This window comes from Carassius gibelio, chromosome B17 (assembly GCF_023724105.1).
Source record: "Carassius gibelio isolate Cgi1373 ecotype wild population from Czech Republic chromosome B17, carGib1.2-hapl.c, whole genome shotgun sequence".
Taxonomy (NCBI): Eukaryota; Metazoa; Chordata; class Actinopteri; order Cypriniformes; family Cyprinidae; genus Carassius; species Carassius gibelio.
The window spans coordinates 15,435,399-15,458,251 of NC_068412.1; the positions used below are offsets into that span (position 1 = coordinate 15,435,399).

Sequence of the window (22,853 nt, forward strand, 5' to 3'; positions counted from 1 at the left end):
CTCTCATTTTAAAGTTTAAATGTCTTGGTTTAAATATCAATACCGATGCACACTGTATCAGCTATTTTACAATGGCCTCAAACATAACTTATCTAATCAGAATTTAAAGTGGTTTAATTAAATTTATTTAAAATGTATAATCTTCACTGTATTTTCAGCAAAAACAACATAGTGATACAGTATATATGGGTATTGTAATATAAAATAATTCATGCTCTCTTCAATTGTTGTCATATTTCTAGCTTATATTGACCATTATATCACTATTGATGCAGTTATGTTACTGTTCAAAATGTTGGGAGTCCGTAAGATTTTTTCATGCTTTTAAAAGATGTGTTTTATGCTTTTTTTATATTCCAAGATATCATTTACTTAAATAAAAAGAGAAAAACTGTAATATTTTGGAATATTATAATTGTAAATAACTGCTGTCTATTTATACTATATTTAAATTTTTTTTTTTTTTTTTTCTGTGTTGGCAAAGCTGAATTTTCATGATCCTTCAGAAATCATTCATGCTGATTTTGCCCAACAATAAGCATTTCTTATAATGAATATTGAAAACTGCTGACTAAAAGTTTGTGGAGTATATTTGTAATGAATAGAGAGTTCAACAGAAGATCAGCATTTAAAGAAATCTTTTTAAACATTATGGATTTCTGTCACTTTTGATAAATTGAATGCATCCTTGCTTAAAAGAAGAAATAAACTGTTTTAAATTAAATCTACTGACCATCTACTTTCAAATGGCAGTGTATATCCACACATATGATAAATTGATATACAGCACGTCTGAGCTAACGTCTTACCTGTGTAAAGAAAGGCTCATAGATCTCCACACCCTTGTCCAAACCTTGAGACAGGAACTCCCTCCCCCGTCTCCAGCTGTACCGCACAGGAGGGTTTGAATTGGCAGCACACCGCAGGAACACGGTCCTCTCATAGTAGAACTGCTCCTTTGCCTCTCCTATACTCTGATGGACCGTCACAATGGGGTCATCTAAATCTGAAATGTAAACAGATGGGTCAGTCACACTGATTTAACATTGCCCTGAAACATGGCCGTGAGACTTTTGCGGATATGGTGGTAGACAGAAATAGCCATCTAGAACCCTAGCTAGGTATATTAAAAAAAGGCTTCAATAAACACAGGCACGTAGGACTGAAGTATGGAAATGACAGAATGTAAATAAACAGAAAACTAGGTTACAGGTAAACAACAACTTCCATATTTAGGTTTATTTATGCCACCCTTCATGCATTCATATTCATGCCCCAATTCCAAAAAAGTCATAAGCTCAATTCAAACGCATATTTCACAGTTTTATACAACAAAAGTTGCGTGCCACTATTAGCATTAAGTTGTCGCTAAATATACCTTAATATGTGGAATAATTCCAACATTATAGTGTGACTTTTCCCTGTTTCCTTCCAAGCTGCTCAGAGATTGAAGGCATAATTTGTTGAATTGCTTAATGAGCCAAAAACGACCTAAATTAAGAAGCCCATAAAAGAATTGAAATTTACTGGAGCGCAATTCATACAGTAGCCTATTTATTATGGTCCAAGATAGACATAAATTACTTTCGACATTTTTTACTCATTTTACACCAACCTAACCAATTAAACACCAGTTAAAACACATATGTGTTATTGAGATCAAATGCAATCTGGTAAGGTTCTTAGTTCATGCAATGTCTAAGATATAACAAATAACAATGAACAGTAGGCTTACATTATTAAGCAACATCAAAAACTTGAAATGGCATCAAACTATTTTTGTTTATTATTTTAGTTCCGTTTGGAAAAAATCTACTTTATCAATTTAAACACTTTGAAAACAGCACTAAGTGGGTGCAGCAACATCCAAGCGTTAACAGCAAATATAATGTTTAAAATGATGGACCACTCAGGCGCCTGCATTTTGGCACTTGAATCGTAAGTATTTTTACAACCGTCATTTTTTTCAAGAGCTACAGTAATTATCATAGAGTGCTTGAACGAGAAGCCATGTGCTTTTACAAACTGCCCTCAAAAGCACAAGCCTTCCTCGACTCTCGGCTATAAATAAACCAAGCCTTTCAAAATCTTTCTTTCTCTTGTTTGCAGTCATTAATCAATCTGCTCAGCAACTATTTGACTGACAGCACTGGTGATATTTTCCAGCACGCCAGGTGATATTTTTAATGTTTTTCACGAAACAGAAAGTCATACAGGTTTGGGTGAGTAGGCCTAAATGATGACAGAAAATGGTCTCTTTTATTGGAAAATAGATCAAGATCCAAGGTTGAAGTTGGCCACTTTGGGACGAATGTAAACCAGAATGCAATCAATATCGCTGCTGTCCATCTCGAGTGCTTTAAACTGATGACTAGTGAGTGCTGCCACACTCAGAGACAACGCGCGGACCCAAATCGAAGCACTCAGTTGTTTATCGGCAGTGTGTTGGCTGTTGTTTATCAATGACATGTGTCTAGGCTTTGATCACTGCATCAGGAGTAGCATGTCTCTGATCGATAAAAGCGAGTGCCCACCAGCGAACAGTCCACCATGAAGAAGCAGGAATAAAAATGACAAGCTGAGGTCTGTTCTCTAATTCAAGGGTAATGACTTGCTCCTCATTGTCTCCCCACGGCAATGCTGCCTGCCATCGTCCATCGCTCCTCCTATTCATCTCTCTGTGCTACCGTAAATCACTTTACAACATCTAGTGCTCCTCTGTGTCTGTAGGGAACAGAGGCAACACACAACTCCTTTTTGACAGATCGTGATAGTTTTTGATGGTTCCGATAGCAGAGGAGTAAACCTTTGAAACTTGGAAAAATTCGGGAGCGAGCCTACTGACACTGATGTCTCTTTGAAGAATAATCCTCATTTTCATTTCACTCATTCATTAAACCTCTCATTTTACGCATTTCGTCACCTATTCAAAGGCTTGAATTTGATTTCAACAAAGTCTCTGGTTGCCAGTCCTTCAACGAGAAGTGCCTTAAAGTCGATAATGAGGCCATGTGGCATCTCGAAGAAAATAAAAGTGTTCACGGACTTAAAATGGTGATGGGTGTGAGTGCAAAACTCTTTGAAAGAGAGCTAGATGAGATATGCTCTTATTATGGGTCATATAAAAAAATCTGACTGGCTGGCTTTTGATGATCTAAGAATGTGCTAGACAAGAAACACGTGAAATAACACATGCTCCATTATAGCCCAGATATTGCAAGTCTGACCATATCAGAGGTAATTCATTTCAAACATAAAGTGGTAATGAAACATAGGCAGAGTTAATGGTTTCCATAAATCACTAGTATGATGAGACACCTCAATGGATTCTTTGATATATTTTAAGTTTGTGGTTGGAAAGATTTTGAATGTCTTGGAAAAGAAGTCTCTCTTGCTTAAGGGATGCATGTTTTTGATCACATCATTGTGAAATAATATTTTAATTTAAGAGTCGTTTTCTATTTGAATATATTAAAAAATGTCATTTATTTCTGTGAAGGCAAAGCTGCTTTTTCAGAATCATTATTCCAGTCTTCAGTGTCACATGATCCTTCAGAAATCATTCTAATATACTGATTTGGTGCTCAAAGACAATAATCAAGGTTGAAAACAGTTTTAATTAATAGAGTTTTGTTTAATAAAAAGGCTAGCATTTAATAAAAAATGCATTTATTTGAAATAGAAATATTTTAAATATTATCAATTTAATGTCACTTCAAATTAATTTAATGCATCTAATATTCATTTATATATATCTAAAAAAAAATAATGACAAAATGTAAAAAAAAAAAAAAAAAAAAAAATATATATATATATATATATATATAACTGGTAAAATTTCAAATATTTTATATACCAATACAGTATTTTGTTTCTTTGAGCATTGAGCAAGTGTCATTACCCAGTCATTAACACATTTTGCTATTGTGTCGGTATCATTAAATGACACCATAAGTGGGTAAAATATTTTCTAAGCAGTTATTTAGTAGATGCTTTTATTCAAAGTGACTTACAGTACACTTATTTCAGGGACATTCATTGCTGAAGGGCACAAAGGTTGTGGCTAATGGCTAGCTGCTTAAGAGGCTGAGATTTAGTCACTATAACACCCTGTTTTGTTAGTGAATATTGTGCATAAGTAGGCATGTAAAATGTGCTTGGAATTTGTGCTACTGTCTCTCTCTGAGCTACATAAAGCAGCTAGTGAGAGACGCATTAACGCTTAGAAACCGCTCTGGCCCATTATAAACAATGCTGGAAGGTCATCCAGCCATGATAAATTATTTAGATTACTGTGCCTAACATGTTTTTTTTTTTTTAGAGAAATGGGTTTGAATAATGGGTGCTCGTAATAGCTTAACAAGCAAAGGATTTAAAAAAATTCCCCCTTTTTTTTTTACTGTGTTTTTTTCATAATCATGAAAAAAGGACAGAGAAATGGAAATGTAAAAATGTATGTTTTTTTCAGAAAGCTTGAAGTTATTTAAGCTTTAAAAAAACAAGAGTACTTCTAATTTCTAATCATTATTATGCTGATTGATATAATATATAACTTTTGTAATACATATATAATTTTGATAAAACAATTGTTACAATGCTACAATCAAAAGTTTGTTTCCTTTTATTTGTTGGTTTATAAAACTGAGTTTACAGCATAAAAGCAACATTGAACCTAGAAGGTACTACAGCAAACGCTTCTGCTTATAAGTGTGTCTTTCCACCTGATTATCCATGATTTGTAACCTGAGGATTTTTTAGTGAAGTGCTGAATCAAGGTTGAGTATGTGCCTCAAAAGCTAAAAGAGAGATGCAGGGACAGTCAGCAAAGGCTACTACCAAGCTATTGTTGATGAGAGTGTGTGTTAAGTGTGTGTTTTTTTGCCGGCAGGCGGTTGAGCTTGTTAACTCACAGTAGACGTCCACTCGGATGGATTTGATGGCAGGAGTACCGAGGCCATTCTCAGCCTTACAGTAATAGCGGCCGCCCTGGTGCCTCTGGATGCGGGTTATGCGCAGTGTCTCGTTGAATACGCTGGAGTCCTGGAAGCGGTCAGTAGCACTTCCTGCTGTCTTGGTCCATCGTATCTGACACAGGAAAAAAACAGAGAGAAACAAAAATCACATCAGCTCAGAAAGAACCTTATCAGCTAGTGGCTTAAAACTAGCCTAGTGCCTTCCTTAGAGCACATGAATTGGGTAAAAACCAACTGGGCAAATCATTGTGCAATAACATATATAAAAAATGACAATAGTAATTGGGTAAAAACCAACTGGGCAAATCATTGTGTAATAACATATATAAAATATGACAATAGTAGAATCGATTTAGCAATTTTTGCTAGCTTAAATTGATCAAAACTGAATTTTTAGGCCGGTGCTTATGTATATTTGCATTCTCTAGAGTAAAAAACAACAACAAAAAAACAGACAATGTCTCAATTTAAAAAAGACTGGATCTTTTAACTGAAAGATTCCTACAGATGCCATAATAAATGTGGCAATTTTCCCATTCATTTTTTCTGCGAGTGGTTCATCTCCTCCTCTATATCTGTCTCTGGTGAAGCATATTGGCTCATAGACACTCAAACATTATACAGTAAATACTGATAAAAAGACACAATTATGATAATGTTGCTGAGTTTTAAAAGTCAACATGAAATAGTGTTCTGTTATGACAACTTTGAGTGATTTGCATGGTAATGTACATGACAATGTTAATGTATTTTGTCTTGGTGGAATAAATCTGCTACACTGCTGCAGCAGAGCAAGTACTGAGGCTTGCTACTGCCAATACATCCACAGCATGTGTGAGCAAGTAAGAAATATTGCTGCTTTACATATATAACATGAATAACCTCCATAGCCAGAGGTGGAAAGTAACGAATTACATTTACTCGCGTTACTGTAATTTAGTAGCTTTTTTGTGTACTAATACTTTTTAAAGTAATTTTTTTAATCTGTAATTGTACTTTTACTTAAGTATATTTTGTTTGAAGTACTGTACTTCGCTACATTTGAAAACACATGAATTACTGAGTAAAAAAAAAAATAATAATAATAATTAATCGCTCCCTGGAAACTACGGCAGTAAATAATGGGCGCAGGAGGGCAAACTGGCGCTAAAATCACAAGAAAGATGCAGACAGACAAAACAGGCATTAGTGGTGCAGACACTGCTGAAAACGAAACCCCGTCATATTCTGAAGTCTAACTCGAAGGAAATGAAGTGAACCCCTGGCCATATGTATGCTCTATTATTCAGTGTAAGCTGTACTTGCCTAGGGAGACCAAACTAGCATCTTATAAAATCTCGACAAGACATCAACCCTTCGCAAGAATGTAGAGGTAAGTTAAATAATTGCATCGTTGCATTGGTGGTTAAAATGAAGCTTTGACATTTTAGCAAGAGGTTTTGCACAAATTAGCCAAAAAGACAGTGGTGAGGAGTGTGCTATATATATCGTCTGCGATAATATCATAATTTTTGTTTTAATGATGTGCGCGCGCATTTATAGTGCATTCTTTCACTGTGTGATTCAGTCTCCTAAAATGCATTTAGAATGATCACAAAATTGAAGATATAGGGGCAGAAAATTCACATATTTATATAATTTCATATATTAAATCAAAATCACAAAGAATGCCATATTTTCCTCCAAAAATCATCATTAATATATGATTTTATATTAGCAGAAAATAATTCCAAACACAGCCACCAAGGCAAAGTTTTGCGTCTCTGAGCAACGTGACAGTGTTTAGTTTCTGAATGAATCAACCGTTTAAATGATTCGGTTCAATCGCAATGACTCACTTATTAACAGTGACCTGCTGACACATACTGGCCATTTTTATTTCACATTTAAAGTATCTTTTGATTTTTTAAAATAATTAATTTCTTATCATTTCAAATGAGTATTCAACATTTTATGTCTTGTATTTCAAAACATTATTCATGCATTTGTAACTGCAGGTTAAATGCATTCTTGTCCTGCACTAAACAGTGTAATACATCTAAATGCCACTTCCAATGAATCTTCTGCATTTCCTCTGCATTAAAAGATGAGTTTGTTGATACTGATTTGCCTGGTAACAGCCCAAATGTTTTATTATTCTAAATAACTGATTCCTTTAATTAAAAACAACTAGTTTGAGATTAGTAGGCCTATCCCAGGGGTGTCAAACTCAGTTCCTGGAGGGCCGTAGCCCTGCAGAGTTTAGTTCTACCCTGCTCCAGCACACATATCATGTAGTTTTCAAATAAACCTAAATGATTCGATTAGCTGGATCAGGTGTGTTTAATTAGGGTTATATCTAAACTGTGCAGGGTGTGCAGGACTGTGGCCCTCCAGGAACTGAGTTTGAAACCCTTGGCCTGTCCCATTTTTGACTCCCTCCCACTGTTAAAATGTAACTAAGTAAATTTTACTCTGAGTAAATTTTAAATGAGCTACTTTTTACTTTTACTTGAGTAGATTTTTAGACTGGTACTTTTACTTGTACTTAAGTAAAATTTCATTAATGTAATGGCACTTTTACTTGAGTAGAATATTTTTGTACTCTTTCCACCTCTGTCCATAGCATACATGATCACCCCGTAGCAGATCTATACAAGTGGAGCTGGGGAAGGTGGAGGGTTTCTGGTGTGCGCTGCTAACTGTTACCACAAACATTAGCTAAGTATTTGAATGTTGAGCAGCGAGCTCATATGCTACCGATACAGGAGAGAACCTATCAGCTGTGCTGATGATGTCATGCTTGTCATGTGACACACAGCAACCTTAAGTATAAGTATATAAGTATACATGATATAGGCTTAGGTTTTATTTATTTGAAATATTCCCAAATGTGTTAACAATATCATGAAATATCTTGATTCTTAAATATGTAAATGCATTTTGCACCTTTATAGATTAATTGATCTATAACAGGCGATGGGCAAAGTAACCTAATATTATAATCTATTAACTATGCTTGAACCCCATCTTTATACTTACACTTTCATTGTACAGAAACAGAGCAAAGAACATTTTTCAAGCACTTTTAAAAACTTATAATCACTGAAGCTGTTTACACTGTGAAATAAATATCCTACTTCGTACGCACATCTGCACTTTGTTGTTTCTGATGAATGAATCGTCAGGGAACAGAATTCCTTCAGCGGGGGAACAGAATGCCAGCATTTCCGCGATGACTCATCTGAACACCTCTGATTAGCTATTGCATTCATAAGCTCAACTGAATCGTGTGTGATTGCTTGGTTATAATATGCAGTATTATAGCTGTAAAAACTGTCTCTGGCTCAGTGCCAACCTGAGTGCGAACGCAGATTTGAATTTAACAGCTGATGCTGTGCAACACTGCACCTTCTAATCATGCTTGTGTGATTATATGACATATAAAAAAAATATTGTTCTGCTATTTTTTTGTCTTTTGAAAGCTGCATTCAAAATCCATTTGGCTCAAAAATCTGAGGGAGCATGTGACGCCTCTGATGCTACTGTTCACATTAAGGTTTTGACTTGGAAATGAGCAAATACTCTACCACAAATCTGATCTCCAGATCAATACATGGCATAAGCTCTATTTGAATGGTAATTAATTCAAGATCCCTTGCAAATAAGTCTTTTACTTTGAATGATCTTTTTCTCTCTCATGAATTAGACTCCGTATTTGTAATTGAGACTTGGCTCAATGTCGGTGAAACGACTTGCCTGTTATTATGTCTAGCCTTATTTACATCCCGTGGTAAATAGGATATACACAAGCTCCAGTCGGGATCCAGAACACCTGAGAAGAGATGATGCTGACCCCTCAGAGGACCCCAGATGATGCTAACCCTAAATCAACAAACAGAACTAACAAATATTTCTACAAGTGTGACTGCATCATATAATAATTGCTGTTTATAATGTTCATCGTCTGGCTGACTACGTCTTGTACTCATTTTTCTGAAAAATCCTGTCATACCTGCACAAACTGACAGTCACCACTTATAAGCTACTACTAAATATTGTAGAAACTTAATTTTCTGTAAAGTTGCTTTGTAATGATTTGTATCGTAAAAAGTGCTATACAAATAAACTTGAATTGAATTGAATTATGTTATTTCTTTGTCACCTCACATATAGTAATAAGTTAACATGTATATTCTACAGGTTTATATATTACAGCATATTCATAATAATTGCCCATTTTAACAATTTACACAATCTGCCTCTAACTTATTTTTTAGTTACTTCACATATATACAGGTTTATAGATCAAAATAATTTTATAATAATCGCTCCACATAATAATGGTCCATTTTAACAGTTTATCTTAGTCACTGTGGTGGGTGGTAAACTATTTTATTTTTATTTAAAATCAGTACACTTCTCTAATACTAGTCCCTTTTATCAAAATAAGCAAATGCTTTTCACAACACATACAGTAGCATCAAACAGTTTGGCTACAGCACATAGAGGCGGTCTATAAATGATTTTCCAAACTATTTTTTCTATCGATTCATTCTTTCAACAGTTCGATTTAAAACTGAATTAAATTCGCACACAAACCTACAGCTCGACTGAAAACAGCATGAAATTCAGCACAGCATTTTCTCCTAAGACTTGGAAGAAAAAAAACAAGATTTTTGATTCGGACAGCAATTAAATCACTGACTACCACCTGTAAATGCTGAAAATACATAAGTTCCCCGAAGGGGAATATATTTTCAGCCTAAGTAGGACAACAGAATATTTATCAAAATAGTAAGTACATTTATTATACTATATGGATACCACTTTTTAGAACAAACAATGATCGCCTTACAGTAATTGCCTCATTAACATTTTATATGGCAAACAAATATTTTAATGTCAAACAAACCATCTCAAATAGCAATTCACTTTTTTAATACCAACACACACATACACACACACACACACACAAATACAGTATAAGTCAGAAGGAAGCATGGAGAGATGAGGGAAAGGACGCTGCACACGAAGCTCAGCCGGGCATAGAGAGAGAGATTCTGTAGCTCCCTCTGTGTACTTGTCTGCCAACCAGCCAGACAAGTGGAGCAAATTGCCCATTCAGGCCTGGCTTGGCTTTACCGAGTCCTGAGTGAGACTTACTGTGTAGATGACCTACATTACAACAGAACCCCCCTTTATCATCCCTGCTGCTCAAGAACCTCAGAGGCGGGAGCAACTCAGCTTGAGTCCATCTTCGATCAAAGCTCCGCCTTCCTCTTGCAAGCAGCAACTTCTTCCTCACCCCAACTATTAGCCCCTCTCTTACTAATTGAAAGCATTTTCAGCTTCGCCTCAAAAGACCAAGCGTTGCTTTCACTTAGGCCTTGGTTTTCTTCTCGCGAAGGTCTATGAAGGAAAAAAAAAAGACGGTTTGGAGCCCAAAAGAGTCGTAACCCTTGGAAGTGGAAGAATGAAATCCATTTCATGCTTTGCTGAGGAAGGAGGGCGGGCAGATTTGTTTACATATATTGGATGTTGGTTAGGAATAACGGCGTATTGGAACTAGCAGGGCTTAGATACGCTGGCTTTCTTTGTGAGCTCGAACAGGAAATAAGGCAGCTAAAGAAAAGTGCTTAGCCCTGTATGTCTGCATGCACTGAGGTGGGCTATAGCTGACAGCGCACAAATAGGAATTCCTACTTTCAGAGGAGAGAAAGTGGAACCGAATAATCGTCTGTGCATTATGTGACAGCAATTCAGTGTAATACGTAAGAAAAGATGACCCTCTCGAATCCTTAAGACTTATTGTACTTTAACTTCCTTCATTTAATGTCTGCATTCAAGACTTTGGAACTGGGTGGAATAAAAAAGTAGCACATAAATCAAAAATCTCTGTTTTATTATTTATTTCTGTGTTAGAAGAGATCATGACTCAAACGATATGTTGGGGGTGGAAGTGAAAACTATTTGACGGCAGCCCTGCCTTCACAACCAAAGTGCCACCATAAATAGTCATAAAACAGTGGAAATGACAGCCCTCCAGACCTCAAGCCATATAATACAGGGGAAATATTGTTTCTGAGTAAAGGAGGGAAGGGAAATTTTCACATTACAGTTATTGAAACTCAGGGTTTCACATTAAAGGGCTAGTTTACCCCTAAATTAAATTTCAGTCCTCATTTACTCACTCTCATGTTGTTCCAGACTTTATTTTGTGGCGCACAAATGAAGACATTTTGAAAAATGTGGCCCTGGAAGCAATAGCCAACAATACATTGTATGGGTCAAAATGATTATAGTTTTTTCTTTTATGCCAAAAATCATTAGGATATGTAAAGATCATGTTCTATGAAGATATTTTCTACACTTTCTGCAATAAATACAGCAAAACCTAATTTTTGATTAGTAATATGCATTGCTAAGAACTTCATTTGGACAGCTTTGATGGTGATTTTCTCCATATTTAGATTTTTTGGCACCCTCGATACCAGATTTTCAAATAGTTGTATCTCAGCCAAATACTGTCCTATCCTAAGAAACCATACATCAATGGAAGCTTATTAATTCAGATAAAATTGACCCATATGACTGGTTTTGTGTAGGTTGCAAAAACTCAATTAAAGTAGATATTCACTCCCAAATCAGATCAAATCAAATCATTGTTCAAATAATGAATACAAATCCCAAAATAAATATGGCAAAAGATCAATAACATAAAACCCAAATGGACCCCATTGACATTTTTTTTTTTTATGAGCTATTCCTATTATTATTATATAATGTCATAACATGTTTATTACAATAAAAAAAATAACTATAAAAGGTACTCATGTCTGAAGTATTACAAACATCTCATCCTCATAAATCCGTTAAGTGGATCAGTGCCACAAAGCGCTTGATCCAGAACACTGATGGGAGTTCTGTGTCGATGGGACCAGTGTGTCAAATGCAGACAGAATGCACCCATAAAGAGCGCTATATATAGCCTCCAGCCCCCTCAGTCTATCATAAAGCATCCCTGGGCGTATCTTTCTCTGACCCACTCACTGTCTGTAGGATCTATGGGAACTGGTTCAGTAATGGCAGAACTGAAACAAAGAGTTGGTGAAACCTTGGATGTTTAGAGAGTTCATGCTAATTACCAATTAATATGCTTTGCTGCATGGTAAGAAATCTATCTAAGATGACCCTGTTGCTAATTTGACTAAGACAAACATTCTGGAACAGAGCCATACATAAAACCTTGGTGATTAATGAACACGGCGAGTATATTTGGTCACATTTTGCAGTCCTAAGGACAACAAAAGACTTTAGTTGTCATATGTGGTTATCTATCATTTTGAATAAGATATTCAATCTCCATTCTATCTCTAATGTTTTCATTAAAATGTATTAAAATAAAATAAAAAATAAATGATTTTTATAGTGTTAATATCTGTGTAAGAGAACCCAAAGGGGGCCTTAAATTTAAACAAGATGTCAGGAAAGTTTCTGTGATGTCACTAGTTAGCAGAATATGCTCCTGGGATATAATTCTGAATGAAAGTCAACAGAGAAAGGCATTTATGGGCACAGATGGTGTAGTTACGGCATCAAACAGCAGGGGCTAAAGAGCCCATGCTAAACAGTCAGTCTTTGGACTAGTATATATATATAGATGCTTTGACTGGGATAAAAAAAACATGAACAAATTTTGTCTGTTCCTAACAATTACACATGGTGGTCTTTGACATGTCATCCATTTCAGAACAGCTTCTAGATTTTGTGTTTGTACTGCATCATAGGGATAAAGGAAGTCGGGGAAATCGTGGCCTAGTGGTTAGAGTTTGACTCCTAACCCTATGGTTGTGGGTTCGAATCTTGGGCCGGCAATACTACGACTTAGGTGCCTTTGAACAAGGCATCGAACCCCCAACTGCTCCCCAGGCGCTGCAGCATAAATGGCTGCCCACTGCTCCGGGTGTGTGTTCACAGGGTGTGTGTGTGTTCACTGCTCTGTGTGTGTGCACTTCAGATGGGTTAAATGCAGAGCATGAATTCTGAGAAAGGGTCACCATACTTGGCTGAATGTCATGTAACTTCACTTCATAGAAATAAGCTGTGCCAGTACCAAGTACACTTTCTAATTTTAGGTAATAAATGTTCCTGTATTACATTTTCCGTCAACCTACTGCATTATGTGATACCCTCTGCTTCGGATAGGTCTGGAAATAGTCATATTTCATGTTTACAGACATTAACTTCTAAAAAGCAGAAATGGCAAGACTGCCTTAAAGTGGAAGAGAGTGGATAATTCATTAAAAATCTTTCCTTATTTACACTCAAGGTAAGGGAGTCAGCAAAAGCCGGAGATGAGATCAGAAGCGGCACAAGTTCATTTATTCAAAATGAGGCTGCCAGCAAAAATCTTCCTATCTTTTTACAATGAAGACTGGGAGGCAGAAGCAGCACAGAACATTCAAAATGCATTAGGGTTTTCACAGCCAAAGAAAATGCCCTCTTCATGCACCAACACAACTCAATGCGTGTTCGCTTAAACAATTAAAACAACAAACTGCCTCAATATCAGTCTTCAAACATACTATTCATAAGCATAAACTTATCCATAAATTGTACTTTGCTTTAATTTGATAGTGGTTGTTTGATATTGGACATAAAACAGACAAACCAACCCTAAGCAGTATAGAGTAAATGTAGATATATAAAAGGTTAGATTTTTGTAAGATTTTTGAATGGAAAATATAAAGGGTAAACAATGAAGATTTATATTCAAAAAAAAGTTTGGTCAATAAATCTGACCATATACAAAATGCATGTTATTTTTATTTAGTACTGACCTGAATAAGATTTCACATAAATTATGCTTACATATAGTCCACAAGAGAAATTTATAAAAATTATCCCGTTCAAAGGTTAACATACCATTGGTTTTTAATACTGTGTTGTCACTTAAATTATCCAAAGCTCTTTCTTTTCCTTTTTTGTGTTTATTTGTTTAGTTGGTGACAATTTTTCATGAGTCCTTTGTTTGTCCTGAACAGTTAAATTGCCAGCTGTGAATTCTTTGTCCCACAAATTTGTTTTTCAAGCATCTTTTGCATATTTGTACCCTTTCCAACAATGACTGTATGATCTTTTCACAATGAGGACAACTATTGGACACAGACGCTCAGGAAGGAAACATGATGCATTAAGGCAAAATAAGAAAAATGTACAAATCTTCATTCTGTTCAAAGTTTACACCCCTGGCTCCTGATGCATCGCTTTTCCATCTGGAGCATCAATAGCCGTTTGAACCTTTTGAAACAGTTGTATACAGTATATATATATATATATATATATATATATATATATATATATATATATATATATAAATGGTTGGTTTGGTTCAGGTTTTAAATCTCTAAAAAAGACTTTTTGAAAATGTTAAATGGAAAAATACTTCTGGAACAAAGGAAGCTAAAAAAGAAGGCAGTCACTGTTGCACTCTATAATTTTTGTCACACATGTTGGTAGTTGCCATAACTACACTTACTATATTAATGAGGGCCTTTCAAAAGTATCCATCAATTCTGACTATGTATTTGTTTCATTTACAAGCAGCATATATCACTAACATTGAATTACTAGTACTGTATGTACTTAAATATTTTATACGGCATTTATGGCTCAGATTATTGGCACGATTGGCTTGAACTGAAAACCCGGAAGCAAAAATGGCAGATTTCAAGTTGTATAAAGATTAATGGATGAATGAATGGAAATGCTAACAGATGGATTTCTACAGGTATTATACAACTTCTTGCTCCCTTTCAGGTCCAGGGCAGATGGGATAACAGCTTCCGCCACTAGCTCAGCCTTCCAACCAGTCCATTGTCCATGCAAACTGCCTGAGGAGAGATGCATTTAGCACACTTAACGACAACAGTAATGAGGCACCATTATCTTCGGGTGTACCTCATCACACACACTGCCCGCCCAGTTCATCTCTGATACCTGCTCCCATCAGGAACCTGGCCGCAGGGAGGCCACTCTGATTTGAGGAGAAGAACGTCACAGGAGTATTAAAAAAATGTGAACCCCTCACAGCAACAGTGTGTGGAATGCAAAATGAAGGCTTACCTCAAAACTATGACACCACACTGCCAACAGGATTTCTTAGCAAACATTTCGATTTTAGGACTCTTCCTAGCGTTCTGAGGTCTGACAGTGCTCCTCGGGGAATCACTGAGCTCTTCTGCAGTCATGCAGATTCAGTGATTTCCCTCGTGGCCGTCTCTGCTCCTGCACTAACTCAGTGGGACTGCTCTTCCTCTCCACTGAAAATGCAGCACTGAGACTAAGATGAGAGGCATAGAGTGCTGCCTATCTAAAACCGCACACAGGCTACGGGACAGATAAGCCCTCTGCAAGATATAACGAGGAGTGGGGCATTGATAGAATTAAGACCACTTGAGTGAGGGTGAAATGGAGAGTATTGCAGCGAGTCCAGAAGCGTAACAGATGAATGATACATACAGGAGTGCGTGAAGCAGAAACACAGAATGTTGTTATCGTCCGATAATCAAAATGTCATATTATTCAGGATTATATGGCGTCCTGTTGAGCTGAAAAGCATAGCATTGATTCAGGACTCACAGTAGCACTATAATTCCCGCCTATTTAAGCAACAGATATGGTGAAGGTGAGTAGAAGAGGATGGTTTTACGACAGTTAAAAACATTTCAGGATGACTGCTGTCAATTAAAGTATCTATAAAACAGGAAAATAGTAAAATTACTTTTAAAAAAGTCTGCCCCACGTTTGGGGTAAGCTGTGTCATGTGGAAGGGGAAGCAGAATCACTGGGGAACACTTGACTAATTTACATCTCAAATGAAAATATGAATGTAAATGAGAAAAAGCAATTTTCTAACGCCCATTTCAAAAAACAAATTTGCCGGCAAATTATTCACAAATTGGCAAGGAAATGCTTAATATTCAGAATATTTGCATGCAGTGAAACCATTTTTGTAGAGCATTTGTAATATCATTCACTGCATATGACTATTAATATGGCACAGCTTACCCCGAAGCATCTGACATGCTTCATATGGTGCTACCTCAGATACCATTTGAGAAATTCTTCATATTTAATTGTAAAAAATAAATAATAATAATTCAAAAGAAAAAAGCAGAATTAATATAAAGTGCACCTATTTTGCAAAATCCACTTTAAGATGGTGTTTGGACATAAATGTGTGTTGGCAGTATGTGAAACACAGCCACCCTACAATAATAAAAATCCACACATTTTTAATCCCCTTTAAACCAAATCAGTTTCACTAGGCAAGCCATTTTGATTCTCACGTCACATTGCATGATCGACATCCATGCATTGCTACTTTTTTTCAAATATATTCATGTTATTTTACTGCTTTGAATAATTGTGTGAATAATCGTTTTTCAGCCATTTTGACATCCTGGTGCTCTGTGTTTGGATGTAAGACTGAACATGAGTCTTCATTTTCTCCCAACACTTTAATGGCTCAAAATAGAACTTTAATAAAATACACAAGTAAATTTAATTTTTTATTAAATTGCATTATTTATAAATGACAACTGTAAATCTAGTTACATTTGGCTATGATTTTATTAGTACAGCTGTCTGATTGATTTTATAGTCTCAAGCATTCAGAAATCCCACAAAATAAAATTAAGCAGTTTTACTACGATAAAACCATGGTTCATTTTGGTAAGGGTTGTGATGTCCATGTTTTTGTTCAAGAAATTAAAAAGGCTGTAGCGTTTCTATCACAAAAAGGTGGCCAAAAATTCAAAATTAAGTGGACATTTGAATTAAATGTTTGATCAGTATTAAACAAGGATTTGATCGTTCTGTAAGTGTTAAAACAGCAATTAATTTATAATAATGAAAATGGTTTGTTTTGTATTACATTATGTTTTAACAGTGTTATTCAATAAAATCAGATGATTGTTATTAATTAACCAATCATTATTACATCATTGTTTTTATTTAATACATTTTAAGTCATGAAAACTAGAATATTAAGTCAAATGCGTTGTTGTTGGTGGTGAAATTATTACTGACATTAAAATACGTTACTAACTTCAACAGTCAAAAAAGTTTTTATGAATGTAGAATCTTTAGATTTAAATTGTTATATGTTTATGTTAATATTAAATAATATTAACATAACATTAACAAAAGTCTTTTTTTTTTGGGATGGTGTCCCCCCCACAGGAGTTGGTGCTCTACAAACAGCGTAGTCTTCATACAGGGAGTGGCAGTACCGTATATGTGACACTCTTCTGCAGATGGGGTGGGAATATGCAGCTCATTTGCATCTAAAGCGATACACTCCAAAACAGCTCTTTTTTAGACACACCCCAAAAATGACATTATCTAGATGTTATAATAAATTATCCGTTGGGTATTTGTTGAGTATTGTCTGAAACTTCAGAGACACATTCTGGGGACACCGAGGACCAATATTACATCTTATAAATAATAGGTGCCCTTTAAATTAATTTACATGATTTTATACATGGCAATCCATCAACATCTATATATATATATATATATATATATATCAATATATATTTTGTAATATGTATTATTATATATTTCTTACATATGTAGTACTATATGTGTCTACATGTAATGTATATATATATATATATATATAAACACAGTTATATATACTGTATGATGAGCTCTGTCTAAATATAGTGCATTATCACACAAATCACATAATCATAGAATCAAATTATATATGTATTAAAATGTATTAAATATACTTGATATGATGCCTGGAACGGTTCTCTGAATATCAAATGCTACTATATTGTATTTTTTAGCACCACAGGATGTCTCGTATTTCAAATTAATTTTCCATTTCCAAATATTTTCATCTATGTAGCACACTTTATGAATAGTTATTTTTCCTTATTTGGATGTATGAGGTTCTCTTTTTTATTCCATTTTCCTTGATGCTGTTTTAAGTCAGAATAAGCTAGAAGAAGACTTGCAATTTGATTCCAAACGTGAAGATTCTTAATATCATTCAATTTCCAGACATTTTATCTCCCCAGTCTAGTGCAAATATGCCAGCCGCAGGCATTAGAAGTCCTGTGGTGACACCCAGCTCTGAGCAGCCTCACGCTGATGATGGAACCGGTCAGAAGTCAGTAAACATCCAGAGCCTCACCTGTGGCCGTGGATGCCCTGAGACCAGACAGGTCAGCTCCAAAGTCTCCCCCTCCCGAATGGTGTACACCCTCTCCGTGTAGCGCTCCTCCTCAATGTTGCATGCGTGACCAGAGTGGATGATCCGAACGTTTGGAGGAGCTGCATTAGGGAAGAAATGGAAAAGTGATATAGTTTAGTTTGCCGGATCTTTTGAGGTCGCATCATCAACCAGCCACTCTGCAAAAAGCTGTCATGGTTGGAAATAAAATCCCTGCCACATGAGACTGATGCTTTCAGCCAAATCAAATTCAAGGTGAGGCACTGCCATCAGTCACGTTGCTCCAGCAGATGTAATTTGCACTACACCAGTTGCTCTGTATGTAGAACAATCTTGGACTTGCATTTCCAAGCAATTTCGCAGACAAAAATACCCTCATCTAAGCATTACGTTATAGTACATCTCGAAGATGCGTAGGACGACTGATGAGGAAAGTGGCTGTATTATTGATTTCCCCTCTAAGCAGGAGAATGGAGCTCAGGTGCACTGCAGTGTGCTTGCTCGATGATGTTTCCTCCACTGATCTCAACTTACAAAGCACTTCAAGGCTGCTATTTTTTTTTTTACAAACAAACTCGCACATTTGTATTCATGTACTTTTGTTTTTTTTTTTTTGCAAAAGAGTTATTACAGTGATACAGAAGAAATACCATACCACAGTATGTATATGCACAAAATAATAATTATAAGGTAGTTCCTAAAACAATTCATTACTAAATGAGTGAGCACCGGACGGTGTTAGGGAGAAACAAAATTAAACGTAGCAATGCAAGTAAATTAAAGGTGCTGTATGTAGGATTGACACTGAGTGGTCGAACTAGGCATTGCAGTCCAAATTCAAAATATAGGAGAGAGTTTTTTTCACCTGGCCACTCTTCTTCACTTGACGCACAGTCAGATTGCCAGATTGACAACACAGCAGGAACGAGCCCATTTGATGATCAATTAAATAAAATACACTGTGTTTTCTGCCAACTGGAAACCCAGGGTGCCACAATACAACTGGGTAAACTGGTAGTGGGCGGGTTTCAAAAACCAAAACAAAGATAAACATTCCGGAACGCACATATTCAAAGGAGAATAACTGACTGTAGCATTGTTTTTCAGATAAACAAGTATGTTAACTTAGCATGTTTCTTAAAGATCTGCAAACATATTATGGTATTTTTATGCTTTAGTAGAGTCAAAATCTTACATACAGCACCTTTAACTACAATTTTCAGTAGGGTTGGGTAAAAAATATATATATCTCGATATTAAATGATTCTCTTTCTTGCTTAAACCCCAAGAATTGAATAGTCTAACCTGTTTTCAGTTAATGGACAGAACGTCCCATCCTATAAATCGCAATAAGCATTGTGTTTTTGTGCTTCAATATGAAACAATTTATTCAATTTATGTCCATTGTATTTCAGTAATTTAAACAATAAATAAGGTTGGGTTATTGTGGAGTGTCTCAGTTCAACAGACGCAGCATTAATAACAGTTTCAGCACAAAATGAACATGACTAAACATCCGAAGGTAAGTTAAAAGGAAGAGTACCACTTTACAATCCGTATCCTGTCTCATGTTATCGCTCAATCAGTGTTTCAGCCGCACAAAGACGTCAGTATATAAAGTCTTGTAAACAATACGTAAAGTCAAATTTACCTCAGAAACAAACATATTAGGTGACCATAAACTCATTACTCGTTAGAAAAATAAACTGTAGTGAAGGGCATTTTGCTAAATATATGCACGAAATAACAAATTCATTGTAAGTTTTACTGTTCTTATGTTTAATTTTTGTTTGAATAAACCATGAAAAATGTTATGACAGTCACCATTTAAATGTTATATATAAAAAATGAATTGAAGTAGAAATATTATTATGTAACTGTAACTTTATTATTTTACAAACTTCATTAAGTGTAATTTTATCAGTTGTAGACTATAGCTTACAAATCAGTCAATTAACCTTCAATATTATAGTAATGTAGTACCAAATGACTTTCATGTATATTTTACAGCATTAGTTGAGAGATTTTTTTTCCTTGAGAAAATTTGTCAAGTATCGTACCTGATATATATATATATATATATATATATATATATATATATATATATATATATATATATATACAAAACGAATCTTGAATCGAATGGAATTGGTAATCAGATCGAATTAAATGCTTGTGAATGAGAATCGAATTGAATCGTCAAATTTGGGTCAAAACCAAGCCCTAATTTTCAGTTGCATGACTGACTAAACGAAATTGGCCATGATTTTCGTTCAGTTTATTGTGTTAGTCTCAATCACAACAAGAAAAGTAACCATGTAAACTGACTCATGATAATAATAAAAATTACATGAGTAGGGTATTGAAACTCTTAAATTATTTAGCAGATTATTTGCTGTTTTATAGCTTGATATAAATTTGAAAACATGCAAATTAAAAAAAGGAAAATAAGATTTGATTTAGTCAAACAACTCATATGAACTGACTCTTACTGTCTTTTAGTTATTTGTTAATACTTAGCTCATCACTACACTCTTAAAAATAAAAGTGCTTTACAATGCTATAGAAGCACATTTTTTGTCTAAAAAGTTCTATAAAGAACCTTTAACATCTGAATAACCTTTCTGTTTCACAAAATGTTTTTTGTGAATAAATCACACTGACCCCAAAACCTTTAAACTGCAGTTTATCTGTTCAATTCAAATAACCTCATGTTAATTGTTCCTTTACTCACACATCGCATTTGTGCAAGAAAAACGAATAATTAAAATCAAAAATCTTTTATTGTAAAATATAATTTAAAAAGGTATTGCCTGAACATACAGTCGTTATGTTCTGTTACTAGCTTGTATTGTAGCCAACTATTTTAAAAGAGCCTCTTTGGAAGTAGTGTAACTACCTTAAGCAGTAAGAAACATATAGCATGGAATGAAACCATTTCAAAGTATTTCCACAGCACTGGTGAACACACGGAAGTAATAGGCACAGACACCACCTGGAATGAAGACATTTCAAAGATCTAATAGTGCACACCGAGCTACTGCAGAAGGTTTAGGCAATGACAGGAAATGCTGCCGAAATGAATTATGTTGCAAGGTCTGCTTCTGGATGTCGAAACAAAACACACACACACACACACACACACAAAAGTATTCTCTTCCTGTGTGCCAGCTGCCTGCTCTGCACCCTGGCCTAGTTTCACACCATCTATTTTTAGAAAATCAGTGTCTTTCTCACAACCCACCATATGACTGTGCTAATGTCCTTCCATATGACGTCAAGAATTCATGAAACAGACATCACTGAGCAGGTCTCAAAGGGGCATGCGGAAGGTGGTCTCTGGATTATTATTGATTGAAGAGTGCTTTGAGTGCTTTCTGACGTCTACACTACGACATCTGGATGCTCCCTGCAGACTGGAGACCACTCAAAGAGGAGGATTATCTTTCTATATGAGTTATTGTGATAGCGTCATGAGGGAATTATATGAATGACATAAACATTACAAACAGATATTCATCTCAGGCATCTCAACATGCCACTGCATATCATTACTTGCTAATCGTTCACAAGTGTCAACATAAATGCACTCAGATTTTCACACTAGATCAATGTCCAAACATGGGTTTAGTACACCGAAATAGGTGCTTTTTCAATTTTGAAAAGGATTTTTTTACATTAAATTTGTATACACAATACACTGCTTTGTGGCATTTTGAGATAATTGAATAAAAGTGGCTGTGGAATATTTCATACCAAAATGGCTGCTGCTATTCCTGTTTTCAAGGTTAGTATGTCCTTGGATCATTATCATTCAGGAGTTTACAAAACGACAACATTTTTATAAATAGAAGCAACATTAACTTTTTTTTTTTGGGGGGGGGGGGTCTATTTTGTGGCAGAGTGGATATGTTATGCTTTATAAATCCTGTCAAGCACGCAAAACAAGAAATTCTGAATGCTAGATGAGAAAAGAACTTGCCAACTTGGCTCCTCTGAAGACCCAATGCTTTAATGTAACAAAAAATACTTTACGTTATTGTAGGTCCTCTATGCCCCGCACCTCTCAAAAGTGTTGTTTGTCCTTAGTTTTACCATCAGTTCAAGCCCGAAAGGGGAACAGAGTGGCGGGACAGACACAGTAATGAAGCTTGATGTGTTTGTAGTACACAAGTCACGGATAGATGCACACATACACACACACGCGACGCCCAAAACTGACTTTAATAATCCACAGGAGGAAACACGTAGCACAACGATGTTCAGAAAGGACAAAAACAGACTGCACAGACTGGGGCTAAATATACATGACAATGGGAAGACACATGTGTATGGGATGACTCATTAAACTACACGAGAAACTTCTTAAAATGGAAAACAGACAACAAAAACAGGTCCATGATCCTGACATATCTTCCCCCTCCCAAAAGGGGTGGACTGAGGTGGAGCAGAGGGGATGAAGGAGCCTGACGGAGCCGGAGGGATGAAGGGATAAGGCAAAGCCAGAGGAGTGGAGTCCCGAGGTGTAGGATGGTCGATGCCAGACCAAGGCATAGGCGGAGGAACGAGGGAGCCTGGCGGATCTAGTGGACTGGCAGGCCAAGGCAGAGAGGAGGGAGCTAAAAGCCATGGTGAAGTCGATGGGT

General features: G+C 35.8%; 1 protein-coding gene across 2 annotated transcripts in view; it reads right to left on the minus strand.

Moving 5' to 3' along the window:
* The window catches only part of mdga2a (MAM domain containing glycosylphosphatidylinositol anchor 2a), a 136,485-nt gene that overhangs the window by 74,213 nt on the left and 39,419 nt on the right, over positions 1-22,853 (minus strand). For both annotated transcript variants that reach the window (XM_052581272.1, XM_052581273.1), the window contains exons 2-4: positions 18,169-18,308; positions 4,911-5,085; positions 810-1,006 (exon numbers count right to left, since the gene is read on the minus strand). In XM_052581272.1, coding sequence (XP_052437232.1) covers positions 810-1,006; positions 4,911-5,085; positions 18,169-18,308 — 512 coding nt within the window. The remainder of the gene's footprint in view (positions 1-809; positions 1,007-4,910; positions 5,086-18,168; positions 18,309-22,853) is intronic.